Consider the following 14,688-nt stretch of genomic DNA (forward strand, 5'->3'; position numbering starts at 1 on the left):
AAAAAAAAAAAAATCAGCTGGACGTGGTGGCATATGCCTGTGATTCCAGCTACTTGGAAGCCTGAGGCGGAAGGGTCACCTGAGCCCAGTAGATCACAGTTGCAGTGGCTGTGAGCATGCTGCTGCACTCCAGTCTGGGCAAGAGTGAGACTCCTAGTCAAAAAAAAGAAATCTATTGTACAGCAGGGTGACTATAGCTAATAACAATGTATTACACACTTGAAAATTGCTTAAGAGAATAGATCTTCAACATTCTCGCTGCAAAACATGATAAGTGTGTGAGGTAATTAGCCTGATGCAGCCACTCCGCAATGTAGACACAAAACATCATGCGGTATATGGGAAAGGCATACAATTTTAATTTGTCAATCAAAAAAAACACGGCAGTGAAGCAGTCTATGGTAGTGGCTGGTCTATCAGCGGTCAAACCAGAGAACACATGGAAAGAGGGTCAAAACGAGCTCCTGCACCAGTCGCCGGGGCAGCACTCGCGGCCCCCTCCCGTGCCCTGGTTGGCCACCCCCAGAGCTCCCTCCCCGGGAGGCAGAAGCCAGCTGTCCCCCTATCCTGGCCCCAGCTCTTCCTCTGGCCCCAGCCCCAAGCGTGACACGCAGCGGAGTGTGAGGCATTCCGATGGAGAGCAAGCGCGGTGCATTCCCAGCTTAACTCGCCTCGCTCTGCCCGCCTCTGCACGGGCACACGCGTGCGTGCGCACTTGCACGGCGAAAGGCCCGCTGCAAACACTCCTCCTCCCGCTTTCCGGCAGCTGCTCCCACTACCACATCCGCGCTGCTCACTCTCAGGGTCACCCCTGCTTGAAAGGCAGCGGCCACCGCCAACTCTCCCTCTTCCCTCCTCCCTCTCCACTCTGAGGGTTCCTAAGTCACATATTCTACCTCCTCACTGTTTCTCCTGCTTCTCTGTTCCCAGGCCAGATGCACAGAAGACACTCCACGAACAGCCGTGAATGCAAGTGAACATCTCATGAACAACACCTTCATCCTGGCCCTCGCTGACTCACTGCCTAGAATGATAACCTTCCAACGCCACCCCCAGGCTGACACAACTGCCAGGGCATCTGTTCTGTAAACCTCCCAGGGCGTCCTCCTGCCCCGACTGAGTTAAGAGCACACACTCCTCGGCCTGGCATTCAAGGCCCCCCCTGCAGGCACCCAGCCCCGCCGCCCACTGCCTTCTCAGACTCCATCCAGGGGCACCTCTCACCATTGCCTGACCCTTCCTTCCGGTGCTTCCAGTTTCTCTGCCTTCCTTCCCGCTGCTCCCTCTGCCTCAGCACCTGGAGCACCTGCTCAATATGTTGTAGAAAAGCATGACTGGACAGATTCTCCCATTTGACTTCAGCCACTGCCCTGAAAAGGATCTGTTGAAATCCTCCGAATCCAAACAGTGCAGCGAGAGTTCAGGGGATTGCAGAATGTGTGCGCTAGCTCTAGGAATTCCAGCACGGAAGGAAAGAAGAATCTCCCCGTTGGCTTTAACAGTTGGTCTCCTCATTCTCTCAGAAAAGCCAGGTCTCGGCTTTCACACAACACAAACAAAAACCAGTGGAGTCTTGACTTGTGAACCAACAAGATGCAGCTTCACTTAAATGATCCACCAGCCCTGTAGGCTGACTTTAGATTCACCCTCCTGGAGAAGCTATGATTCACTGTGTCAGAACGGTAGGAGTCTGGGTGGGTTAGTATTTCTTTCTTGTTTTGGTGCATGTATAGAAATTGTCCTTTAGGCCAGGTGCAGTGGCTCACACCTGTAATCCTAGCATTTTGGGAGGCTGAGGCAAGCAATTTTGGAATTGCTTGAGCCCAGGACTTTGAGACCAGCCTAGGCAACACAGGGAGACCTCATCTCTACAGAAAATGTTAAAAATTAGCCAGATGTGGTGGTGCATGCCTGTGGTCGCAGCTACTTGGGAGGCTGAGGCAGAAGGATCATCTGAGCCCAGGAAGTCGAGGATGTGGTGAGCGGTGATCGTGTCACTAGACTTCAGCCTGGGTGACAGAGTGATACCCTGACTCAAAATGAAATAAAATAAAGAAAAAAATAAATGGTCCTTTAGTGTTGTTTTACAATTTTAACACTCTGAGGGGACATCGTAAATCTAGCAAGTCACCCAGATGTCCCCTCTCTCAGGGGACACAAAGAGATTGCTGGTGATTACACAGGACAAACACGCAAGTGCACATTTTTCAAAACTGCGTATTTCCATGAAGTTTTCCATTCAAATTACATGAAAAGCAAATAAAAAGATGGAATATGTACTGAGATATGATCAATCAGTTGAGAAGTGGTTTTCAGGAATCACAAGTGCATCCTTCCACATCTTCGAACAACAGTCTGGACAATAAATGACATATTATTAATGTGGGAGGAAGAAAATGAGACTGCACGTCTGCTGGAATAGAGAAGCACCAGGTGGAAGACGTCAAACAAATCACTATTGCACAACATGTGTCAATGAACCTGCAATGTGTGTGGGTAATCAGTTCACATGTTTCCACATGTTAAAACAATAGAGGACATAAAATTTTGATTTTTTTTGTCATAAATAAGTTCCTCAATGAAGCCAAATATCATTGCAACCAGCACTCTACTATTTACTATGAAGTGATTTGTTTTTCACTAGTTTGTAAAAAAGTGCAGTCGAGTTGCTGGTAGGTGACCTGCGAGATGTCTGCGAGTGCAAAGGTTAAAAATGGTTTGCAGAGATGGTGCCCTTGCCCTTCAAGGCCTATCCTGCACACACTTCTTCTGAGTGTCCTCTCCAACTCAACAGGGGATGCCTCCTTTGAACACGCTGAGCATGTCACACCTCTGCTTCTTATTCAACAAATTCTACTGTCTGCCAAGTTCCCTGCTCTCCAAGGATTTTTATCTGAACACCGCCTTGAACTTTGGTTATTTGTATGTATGTCTTAAGCCTTCTGTAGCGCTCTTCCCACATACTTGCTGAATTGAACTCAATTTAATATTTTGCATAAAAATGCTCATTTTGCCACAAGCGTTTCACTACTGATTACCACCACATCCTGCTTGATCTCATCAACAAATCAGCGAAGAATGCAATGGTGGTTACGTTTAAAATATGCTTATCAGTTAAAGATGCATACTAAAGTATTTAACAGTAAAATGGCATGGTGTCTGGAATATGCTTTATTCTTTTCCAGAAGGAATAAAGCATGTGCCTGTCCGGGGGAGAAAGGCGGTTGGGGGGGGTGGGGTAGAGAGTGGAAGAGAGAGATGAAATAAGATCAGCAAAATATTGATCTTTGTTGAAGTGGGTGGTTATTTCTTCTACTGTGAACATCTGCACATTTCTATTTTTAAAAGTTCAAAACAAACATCAACACACATTGTAAGCCCTTTCACAGAATACTGAGAACAAGTGCGACGTCACTAACATTCTGAGAAGCAGGCATTTGCACCTTAATCTGGACCCCAAGATGGTATCTGCTCATGTCCACACCAGCTCAAAGGCTACAGACTCCAAAAGAGAGACCTTCCCCAAAAGAAAGACTTTAAAAAAAAAAAGGCTCATTAAAGTCCTTTGCCAAAACCTTCAAAAACAATGAAAGCTTTCAGAATCATTGGGTAATTTGCAAAACCAAATACTGTACTCCTACTGTGTACAGTAGCCTGGTCTAGAGGTTTCTACATAAAATACCTCCTGTTACTCTCACAACCATTCTGTAAGGAATATCATTACAATCATGATAACAACTGGCATTTACCAAGGGCTTTCGATATGCCAGGCACCATGTTATATATTTTCCTGGCATTTTCACTTAATCTTCAAAACAACCTTATAAGATTGGTACTATTTTCATGTACTATTACCAAGTGAAAAACAAACAAACAAAAAGCAAAAACCAAGCCCAGAGGAGCTATGTTAGAAGACTAAAGCCAGGCACAGTGTGTGTGAGCAGAATTATAGGAGAGGTTTGGCTCTACAGCCTAGCTCCTACTACAACCACAGTTCACCACCTCTTTGCACTGTTAATAACTCAAGTTATTAACGCTTTCTCAAAGCCTGTGGCTTCCTAGAAGACAAGGGTGATGATAACAGCTGAAGCACTAATCCTGAGCTGTGTAGAACAGTGACATGTTCTGATACCCCCACTGAAACTTTGCTGAACTTGGCACAGCTCATTAAGAGGAAGGGTGAGGCCGGGCTCGGTGGCTCAGCCTGTAATCCCAGCACTTTGGGAGGCCAAGCCAAGTGAATCGCCTGAGCCCACGGGTTAGAGACCCACCCAGGCAACTTGGCGGGACTTCATATCTACAATAAATCAAAAAAAAAGAAGAAAAAATTAGCTGGGCCTGTAGTTCCAGCTACTTGGAAGGCTGAGACAGAAGGATCGCCGGAGACCAGCAGGTCGAGGCTGTGGTGGCCGGGAGCATGCCACTGCACTCCAGTCTGGGCGACGGAGTGAGAATCCAGCTCAAAAAACAAAAAAGAGGAAGGGCTTTGTGTACCAGTTAGAGGAAGCAGGAGAAGGAGTGCCCAGACGGAGTGTCCTCCTCCTGCTGTTGACGCTGTTTTATTGTCCTGAATCGGGCGAGTACTTCAGAGGCAACTGAGCATATTAATCAACTGTCAATGAGTTGCCAGGGTCATCATTTGTGTCACAATTAATTATCTGCCAACATTTAAACAGAGAAGGCTACCAACAGGAAGTGACTATTGGGGGCGGGGCACTTGGCTCCGGAACAGAACCATTATTATGAGGATACATTCATCATGAGCCGTATCAGAGAAATAGAAATAATATCATTTGAGCCAGGCTCGGTGGCTCAGCCTGTCATCCCGCGCCTTGGGAGGCCGAGGTGAGTGGATGGCCTGAGCCCGTGGGTTCAAGACCCGCCTGGGCAACTTGGCGAGACCTCATCTCTACAATAAATCAAAAAATTAGCCGGGTGTTGTAGTGCGTGCCTGTAGTTCCAGCTACTTGGAAGGCGGAGGCGGAAGGATCGCAGGAGCACAGCGGGGCGAGGCTGCGGTAGCCGGGAGCGGCCACTGCACTCCAGTCTGGGCAACAGAGTGAGACTCCAACTCAAAAAATAATAATAATAATAATAATATAATTTGAATGAGACACCTATGGCCCCACCCCAAAAGAACACTTACGAAGTTCTTCATCGTCACGCACTCCTCCCAGGAAGAGAAGAGTGAATGACCAGATTTGGGTGCTGGGGTGGGGGTGGGGCAGCAAAGGGCTAGGTGTGGTCAGTTCAGCCCCTTTCACTAGCTCTTCCTGGGAGTAGCTGCTTTCAGAATGCACATTCCAAGTTCCTCCACACTGGGCTTTCCCCCATATCCTAAGACACACTCTCGTGCCTTCACTGGCTAAGCACTTGGTGGAAAAGATTCTCACACACTAACACAAACCCCCATTACCCCCACCAAGAAAACACTGAACACTTAAGTGCCAGGCACTGTGCTGAGTGCCAGGCTGTGTGCTGTCATACGTATTAAGCCAAGAAAACCAAAGCTTACTCAGAAACGTCAAGCGACACACCCAAGATGACATGCCTAGAAGCGGGTGGAGGGCGAGGGCTCCCCACAGGTATCCCTGACTCCAGCACTTAGCCAAGCTCTTTTGCCTCCCAGGATAATCCTGGACAGACAGTTGATGACAGTTACCCTTCAAAAACGTACAGGGCTAACCCTTATCTCCTACAGATGGCCCAGAACTCTGAAGTTTCTACCGAGTACTCAGAAGATTAACGGCTCTTTTTAAAGAAAAATAATTACCTTCCTTGCTGGCACACTGCTGGAAGAGAGGACAGTCCTCTAGTGGGGAAGAATGCAAATCAGGTTCTTAAGACTCAACAGCAGAACTCAACTCTGCCTCCTCTCGCTCTTGTTCCCGAAGCCCGTGGAACCCTTTCCAATTAACACTGCAGAAGTCTGGTACTTGGGGCAGAGAGCTCAACCGTGAACTGATTAGTATCTGACTCTTGCCAAAGGCTCTTTCAAGACATCTGATAGCAGAGGGAGATGGTTTAATGTGCAGATTAACTCACCATTCTGCTAGGTTCTCGAAGTTTCAGACATACACTAAATTGGATCAACACAAAGCAACGCTTGTCCCCCATAGTAATCAGCTTTCTTACAGAAACGCCTTCACCCACCCAGTTGGGATTTATGCCTCTAGCTTTTACAGAGAGTGGATATAAGAAACATCCATTTAAACAATCATTTAGGGCCTTTTGTGGAAGAACAGTCAAAGTCACTGTCCATTATGTTATCTAATGCCCCTGAAATGAAAAAGCACATCATAAATTCAGTGCCAAGAAAAAGTTTGTCTCTCTGAAAGAGCTTATGTTTTCCTTCCTCCAAGGAGAACTATACAATTGCATCTATTTTCTTTTTGTCTCAGTGCTTTAAAACTTCAGAGGCAAATTCAGTGTTCAAATGCAATAATTAATTCAGCCCCACCACCCTGCAATAGCTATTCTTTTTATTTCACCCTTTTGATCTTGATTTTATTTTTATGTCTCCTGCCTTAAATGGTGGTTCATTTTGCAAACCAGCTTAAATATTCCTTTTCACCCCTTCAAAGTAGGGCATCCATGCTAAGTAAAAGAGGCATTTTCTCACACTCTAAAAACCCATTGTGACCCTCTCGACTGCTACATGTGCTCGTGAACTTGCCAGACCCATTCGTGTCATCGCTCTGATGTCTTCCTGGTTGACACAATGGAACTCGAGAAGACACGCAGTCAGCTTCGGCTCACTCACCTAGCTCAGAACACCAACCCCACGCAAACCAGGACAAGAACTACCCAGCTATTAGGACTACAAGCTCTCTAGTGTCAGGAGTGAGGTTGACCCCTAAGGCCAAAAACGTGTCCACATATGACTAAATATTTAGTGCAGATAAAGCCCTTAGCCCAGTGCCTGGCACTCAGTAGATGCTCAATAAATGGTAATTACTACAAATCTGTCAAGCAGCAAAAAGGAGATTGATGTCCTACCTGTGTGGGGAACCAGCTTTCTCAAGAACTCTTCTGTGACACCATCCCACAGTCACACAACCTAGGATGACCTACATACACAGAGTACTTGGCAGGCCATCTGTCTTTCTGGGTTTTGGGCCACTCTACAACGGCCCCACGTTGGGTGTGGTGTGGGATTCACACACATGTACACGCGTTGCACACCTAGAGACAACCACTTAGAATCAGGGCAGGATCATCAGTTTCTGGACAGAGAATCCAGCGGGAAAGTCTTGAAGAAAGGTCTGCTGCTGCACTCGTGTCCTCTCCACCTCCTGACAAGTGTCCAAGCAGCTGTGAGGGTGTGAGTCATAGGTACAGGGAAGGAGGAGAAGATTTAAGGGCAAGAGAAAAGAGGAATGCGGTTGTTTTTTATACCACTCACACTCTCAGTAGGTTTACTTGGGGGCCAGTATCTCTGAATGTTCCAGGAGTTGAACATAATTGCTTTCTTTGCAATTCTGGTGTTACTAGGCACATATGTCAACAGAATCCATGTGTTGGCACAGGTTTAGTTATTGACCCATTCCGCTGATATTGACTGAGGGCCTAGTATGTGCAGAGCATGGGGGAAGAGGGGCGTTCTACACCTGTTAGCTCAGTCGAGGAAAAGCACATGGGCGACTTTCACGGCAACGGTGCCAGCACTCCCCTGGAAAGCAAACGGCAGGACCCTCAGGAGAATAACTGAGCCCTCTCCACAATCTAGTGTTTTTATTCCTTTTCATTCTCTGGAGAACATAGCTACCAACAAACCCTTCCAGTGAAAGGAGCCCATTCTTCCCAGAGCACCCCTCCTGTTGTCTGACCGTCCCCACATCTCCCTGTGGGCACGCCGGGATCAATGCACGAGTACTTCAAAGAAGCCCTCAAACTGGAGTGCAGGCAGCACTTTCAACACACACAAAAAAATCCTTGAGTTGGGATCCAGAAGGGGGAGGGGGGAGAGGACGGGGAGGGGAGGGGAAGGGGGCACAGAGAGTCAGTGCTGGGATTTGACAGCACCACACGATGCACGGAGGATCAGAGCTGTGAGACAAATTCAGCTCCAGAGATGAAAAATCTTCTGGTGCTGACAACGTCTGTTTTGTTTTGAAGGTTGCTAAGGAGAGTTCTGGCTGGGCCAACATTGTTCCAGCTCAGTATTTCATAGTGAGTCTCTTGCACGGGGTTCAGACGGTGAGAATAAAAGCTCGCCAGATAAACCTCGCACCTTCTACTTTTTGGGTATCAAAGGATCCCTCTGCTAACAAGAATGACAAACAGCCTGCCTTGTCGCAATGGGAACTAAACTGTCCTCTATGCTTACTCTCCTCCCTGCCCCCTCAGCCCCCACTGGCCAACCCCCCATCTTTGCTTTTTAGGGAGAAAAGATGACTGGATAAGCGGCTAGCCCAAGAGGAGATTTCCATGCAGGAACGAGGAAGGAAAAGTCTGAGTTGGGGGTCATGGAGGAGGAATCAGACAAAGCAGGCAACGACGTCCTGGCCTTTAAAGATCTGTTTTGCTTCTTGAGAACCAGAGTGATGACAAATGCCTTCATCGGGGCTCACAGTACTCGTGCGACAGTAGAGACACCAAGCTCCAAACAAGGAGGCCTCTGACCAGCAAGCCCATGCCATCTCGGCAATGAAGGAGGCGGGAAGCAAAGAATTTCTAACACTCACTTGACCCCATTCCTCCTGCGGTTACTTACAATCACCAGCCATAACAAAAATTTGGAAACGTTGGTGTCAATTTTGCCCAAAGGGGCAAACATTTAGGAAAAAAAGGAGGAGACAGGAGATGAGCTTGGGACAAAACACGAGGGCATGCCAACGACCTCCACATATATGGCAAGTTGTCATAAACTGTGTGGCAAGGTGGTCAACCTCCGAGGGCCACTCTGCTCCTCTGTAGGGAGTCACAGCTGGGTGACAGAGTGCACAGAAAGAGCCTGGGGAAGCAGGAAGGTCCCTACAGCAACCAGGCCCTGCAAATAACATTATTTAGGGATACAGTATGAGGTGAACAAAAATGGTTCCCATTCACTGAAGGAATTCTCTTTCTGCATCAGGCTTTGGAAAAGCACCAGCTCCTGCCAGGGAGCACCTAGGAGCCTAGGAGGAAGAAAGGGAGAATGGCAGCATTCTCCTGCCAACAAAGATTCATTTCAAAGAGCCATTCAGCAGCGCCCGACCCGGCAAATCTCGACTACAAAAGGAAACCATATCCCCTCCAATGAGGGTATTGAGACAACCAAGGCCGCGTTATCTCAACATTTCCCCTGCCTGCCAGATTCAATTTCAGCCAGTTCTGCTTTCACCCCCAGCCTAGGATCCGCCCGGGCCAGCACACGCTCTAACCGATATTTTAAAACATCAGAATAACGCGAGACAGAGTGCCCTGACAACCCTGGGGAGGGATTAAGCTGGAGAGGCCCAAGCCATTCTCCAAGTCACTCACCTAGCCAGGTCACAGTCACACTGGCAGGGGCGGACACGGCCTCTGCCACTTTGTGCCAGCTCCCGTTGTGTCCAGGTGCCCAGAGCGACACGTGGCAGACATAGTAGCCGGAGTTTTCTTTGCCAACGTCTCGAACCAGTAAGTGGTAGGAGCGTGTGTCCGTGTGACTCAACGCCACGTGCGGGGAGCTGTGCACCAGGGAGTCACGGTCCAGCCGCACCAACGTGCGCGAGTCGGGCAGGGTGCTGTCGGGCGTCCTGCCGAAGGACCACGTCACCTCGGGCCGGACGTCATCGGTTCGGTCTGTGGTGATGTTGCAGGGCAGGTCGAGCTCCTTTCCTTCCGCCACGGACACGTTCCTGGGCACGGAGGCGCGCAGAACTTGAAAAATTAAAGACAGACACACCTCGATGAACCAGACTGTGTCTGCCCCTTCCGCCTCCCCTCTACCTCCCTTGACATCATCTCTTTCTAAAGTCTTATTTATGGCATTCAGGTTAGAAGGCTTTGTATACCTGTAAGTGCCTGAGAAATAGTTAACGAACAAATTAATGGAGCATACCACATTTCTTCTTATTTTATAAAAACAGTAACAGCAGCAAACATTTATATACACCTACTATATGCCAGGCAGTGTTCCAAGTGCTTTATAAATATAAATTTTCAAGACAACCCTAAGAGATAGATATGACTAGTATTCTCAATGTGCTGATGAGGAGATTCAAACACAGAGAAGCTAAGTAACTTACCCAAGGCTGAACAGTTAATATGTGGCAGAGCTGGGATTCAAATCCAATCCAAGCCGGCTCGGTGGCTCAGCCTGTAATCCCATGCCTTTGGGAGGCTGAGGTGAGTAAATTGCCTGAGCCCGCAGGTTCGAGACCCGCCTGGGCAGCGAGACCTCATCTCTACAATAAATCAAAAAATCAGCCAGGCGTGGTAGCGCACGCCTGTAATTCCGGCTACTCGGAAGGCTGAGGCGGAAGGATCGCCGGAGCCCAGCAGGTCGAGGCTGCGGTGGCCGGGAGCGGCCACTGCACTCCAGTCTGGGCGCCAGAGTGAGACTCCGACTCAAAACAAACAAACAAAAAACAAATCCAATCCAGACTATGTGCTTCTAGGAAGTTGCTTTTCCCTTCCCCCTCAGTGGAAGTCTCACTCTGCCACCCGGGCTGGAGTACAGTGGCACCATCATGACTCACTACAGCCTCCTTGACCTTCCTGGACTCAGGTGATCCCCCCACCTCATGCTCTCAAGTAGCCAGGACTACAGGTGCTTGCCACCATGCTCAGCTAATTTTTACTTTTTGTAGCAGGAAGATCTCACTATGTTGTTCAGACTGGTCTTGAACTCCTGGGCCCAAGTAATCTTCCCATCTTGGCCTCCTAAAATGCTGGGATTAAAGGTGTGAGCCAGCACGCCCAGCCAGAATTCTGCTTTTAACTGTTATGCTATCCTTTGATAAGAAGTCTGTTAAAGACTGCAAAACTAAAATCATACTTTGTCCATGTGCATGATAAAACTTGGGTGATATTATGAGAAAAAAACCAACTTAGTCCTAACTGGTACATATTGTCAGTTGGGGACTGGAGAATGGAGGGTCAGAGATGAGAGTGAAACCATCTTCAGGATGAAAGAGAAAAATCATAAATAGAAAGGCCAGAAAAGTCAAACCAGACACTTTTTCTTATGAGTCAGGTCTTCAAAAGGTAATGCATTTAGAGTATCATTTATTTCATTAAGTCCATCATAAGACATATATTCTAAAACCAAAACAATGATTTTTGGATTATCCACACCACTGCCCTCTCTCATTAGTGGGGATAATTAAAAGGATACTATACTTAGATGAAGCACTGAAATATTTGGTGTCAAAGACTCAAGGTAGATCTAGTTCCAGCATTCCTCCGTCAAAGCTTTTACATGGAGACATTTTACTGTATTTAGGGGAATTTTTTTTTTGGGGGGGGGTCAAGAGTCTCACTCTGTCGCCCAGACTGGAGTGCAGTGGCATGCTCCCGGCCACCGCATCCTCGACCTGCTGGGCTCCGGCGATCCTTCCGCCTCAGCCTTCCAAGTAGCTGAAACTACAGGCGCACACTACCACGCTCGGCTAATTTTTGATTTATTGTAGAGATGAGGTGTCACCGAGTTTTAGCCCAGGTGGGTCTCGAACCCATGGGCTCAGGCAATCCACTCACCTCAGCCTCCCAAAGTGCTGGGATTACAGGCTGAGCCACGAAGCCCGGCTCCCAAGGGATTTAAGCAGAGACACAGCCCTGGCCTTCCAGTAAGAGTCACTTGGCGCCAACTGCTGTCCCCAGTAAGCTCAGGGACCCAATTCAGAAAAGACTCAGTCCCAAAGCCCATGCCCTTTGGCATAAATTACTTTCATATAAATATTTCCAAGGCCTGACAATATTTCAAGTAAGTATTTCAGGTCAAGTTCAAGATCTACCTTGACACAAGACGAAATGAGGTGGGTATAGTATTATACAAAAGGAATTTAAAAGTCTAATTTCTCCTTCCACTCATCCTCCAAATTCTTTATCTCCCCTCATCCCTTAAAGGGGTCAAAGGTAACTTTTGGGTATCTTTTGACAGGATTTAGTATGGAAGCTGGCACCCTGGGCCACGTTCTGCAGTTCGAAGCAGCCCATATCCAATGCCTCTGGTCAGAGACCCTGGAATCCTTCGTGAGTCACCGCTACCAGGCCAGAAGCTACTAGAGGTAAAAAGAAGACTCTGGAGGAAGTAGGGTCAATGAAGAAGTACTCAGCATGCAGTTGTGGACTACACGTACGGAGAAAATGGATTCTTAGGTTCTACAAATTGTGGCAGGAATGTCTCTTCGACTGTGCAGTTCACTTTGAAATTTCCTCTGTGCAAGTGGCTAAATATCTTGTCACATCATTAACCATAGGTTCCACATTCTGGATTTGGGAATTTACTGCTGGAAGACAGAGTGGAGCAGGTTGGAGGGAAAAAAAAGAAACCGTTCCAGGTATTTGTATTGAAAGAGAGGACCTCAAACAAAGCCTGTAGGGGTGTAGGCTTTCTCCAATGAAATATAACTAAATGCACGAATTAGACACGAAGTTCGCATCAACCACACCACGCCTATGACAGTGAGGAGAGGCTGGGAAGGAGGCATACTGCCACGCAGGTAACACAGCTTTGTTGTTTAAGTGGTTCTGTGCCATGTATTATAACAATGTAATAAGAATATATCAAGTGGCCAGCTATGGATAGTGCGGGTGTAGATGAGAAAGATTGTCACTCCAGTGTGGTGGTTTTTAGCCTGGGGTCCACAAAGTGAATGTCTTTGAACTTGAATGGGGAGAAAAATTCCATCTTTATTGTTATTAACCTGTACCTGAGACACAGCATCTCTTCTCTGTGACAGTAAGCAACAAACCACCATAGTATTACTAGTTCCTGGGACTTTGCCCTCACAGATATTTTTACATCAAGATTATTGCAGTTATCTTAAAATATCACTTACGTTCATTGCAACTTAGAAATTATAGCAGTTGTTAGACATGCCACTGTATCATATTATTACCAATGCACTAAAATAAGTATGGCTGGGCACAGTGGCTCACGCCTATAATCCCAGCACTTTGGGAGGCTGAGGTGGGAGGATCGCTTGAGCCCAGGGGTTCAAGACCAGCCTTTGTCATCTCATGTATTTTATGAATTAAAATATGTTAATTCTGAGAAAGGGTCTGTCGGCTTCAAAAGACTGTCAGACAGGTCCATGGCACAAAAAAGATTACAAACCCCTAGTCTCAGCTGAGAGTTAGACGTTGTTATTACCTGCCTAATAGGTTCAGAATGTTCAAGTCTCATAGCCAGATATTATGGATTTTGTGGTGCGTTTGAAATAAAAAATGCCTTTATGATTCAAATCCTTCCATAAAAGCGTAACTTGCTGCAAAGCTAAAACTCTTAGCTCTTCTGCCTCATTAAAATAGTTGTTTGGTGCAAGCTGAATAACTGGAGGTTTCTTAGGGCAGGTTCCAGACAGATCACTTCTGATAAGGAAAGTGACCGGAGTCCACCTGAGATTTCTATAGCCACCGGAGCCCAGATGGACTGAAATGGGCAGCTCCTCTCCTCGATGGCCACAGTCACTCAACAACCCCAGTTCTCTCTTCCCACCACTCACTTTTACCAAATCCAGCTCCTGTGCGGTGGTGTAAATTCAGAGTAAAGTGCTCAGGACAATGCTGCTTGTGCAGACAAAATGCAGATTGTTTCCTGCTTTCCTTCCCATCTGAGCAACAGAGCGGCCCTGAGTTCACGTTCAAGCTCAGGAAATGAGTCCAGTCAAGATCCTCCCAGTTTCAAAGACAGGAGGCAGTGGCAACAGCAGCAAAGTACTCTCAGAGCTGAGGATGTCAGATTCCCAGAAAACCAAAACCATCCATCCATCCCCAGCTGTGATGCTACCCTGCCTTGGCCTCTTCACACTCTCTCTGCTGAAGCCTCAAGCTCCACGGGAACTGGGAACAAACCTCAAACACCTCAGACCCCAGTCCCTGGCATAGAGCCAAGCACACAGTAGTTTCTCTGTGCCTGTCGGACGGTGAGTCAACAGTGGCATGTTTTCCTTTTACTCTTGCATGTTTTCTACAATGCATTTTGTATTTTCTTACTTCTGGAGTTTTGTTGGAGGGTTTGGTTTGGTTTTGTAAAGCTGATACCCAGATGACAGGACAAAGGGCTTCCACCTAGACCCAAGGGCTGGATGCTCCCTCCTGGGGTATGTGTGACACAGGAGAAAAGAAGAGGCCCAGCTCTGGCGAACTCCCCACCCCACGGGGCTGGCACACCTGAGGGGGCTGAAAGGCAGGCCTAGGGGATACAAGTTGGACAAGAGGTTTCTGGGCGAGCCAGAAACGCACCCCGACAGCTGAAGAGAGAGGCAGACGCAGGGACTCAGGAAACGCGACGTGAGTTAAAGCTAAGAGGGCAGAGCGTCGGCAGCCCGCCCCAGAGCGCCCTGAACACCAGGCTGAGGGGGCTGCTGGGCTTAATCTTTGCCTTGGCACTGGCGCGTGCTGCCGCTTCCCAGGGACACGGATTCGGATTTTAAAAAGCAGCGGTGGCCGGGCTCGGTGGCTGCGCCGGTCATCCCGCGCTTTGGGCGGCCGAGGTGAGTGGACGGCCTGAGCGCGCGGTCCGCGACCCCCCGGGCAACTCGCGAGACCTCGTCT

The 14,688-nt window shown here is 47.9% G+C and overlaps 1 protein-coding gene across 1 annotated transcript in view; it reads right to left on the reverse strand.

The window, feature by feature from the left end:
- The window catches only part of PTGFRN (prostaglandin F2 receptor inhibitor), a 76,703-nt gene that overhangs the window by 32,478 nt on the left and 29,537 nt on the right, over positions 1-14,688 (reverse strand). Inside the window, exon 6 of the mRNA XM_021709875.1 lies at positions 9,466-9,990. Coding sequence (XP_021565550.1) covers positions 9,466-9,990 — 525 coding nt within the window. The remainder of the gene's footprint in view (positions 1-9,465; positions 9,991-14,688) is intronic.

This window comes from Carlito syrichta, unplaced genomic scaffold (assembly GCF_000164805.1).
Source record: "Carlito syrichta isolate Samal-C Ts95f unplaced genomic scaffold, Tarsius_syrichta-2.0.1 Scaffold287539, whole genome shotgun sequence".
NCBI lineage: Eukaryota > Metazoa > Chordata > Mammalia > Primates > Tarsiidae > Carlito > Carlito syrichta.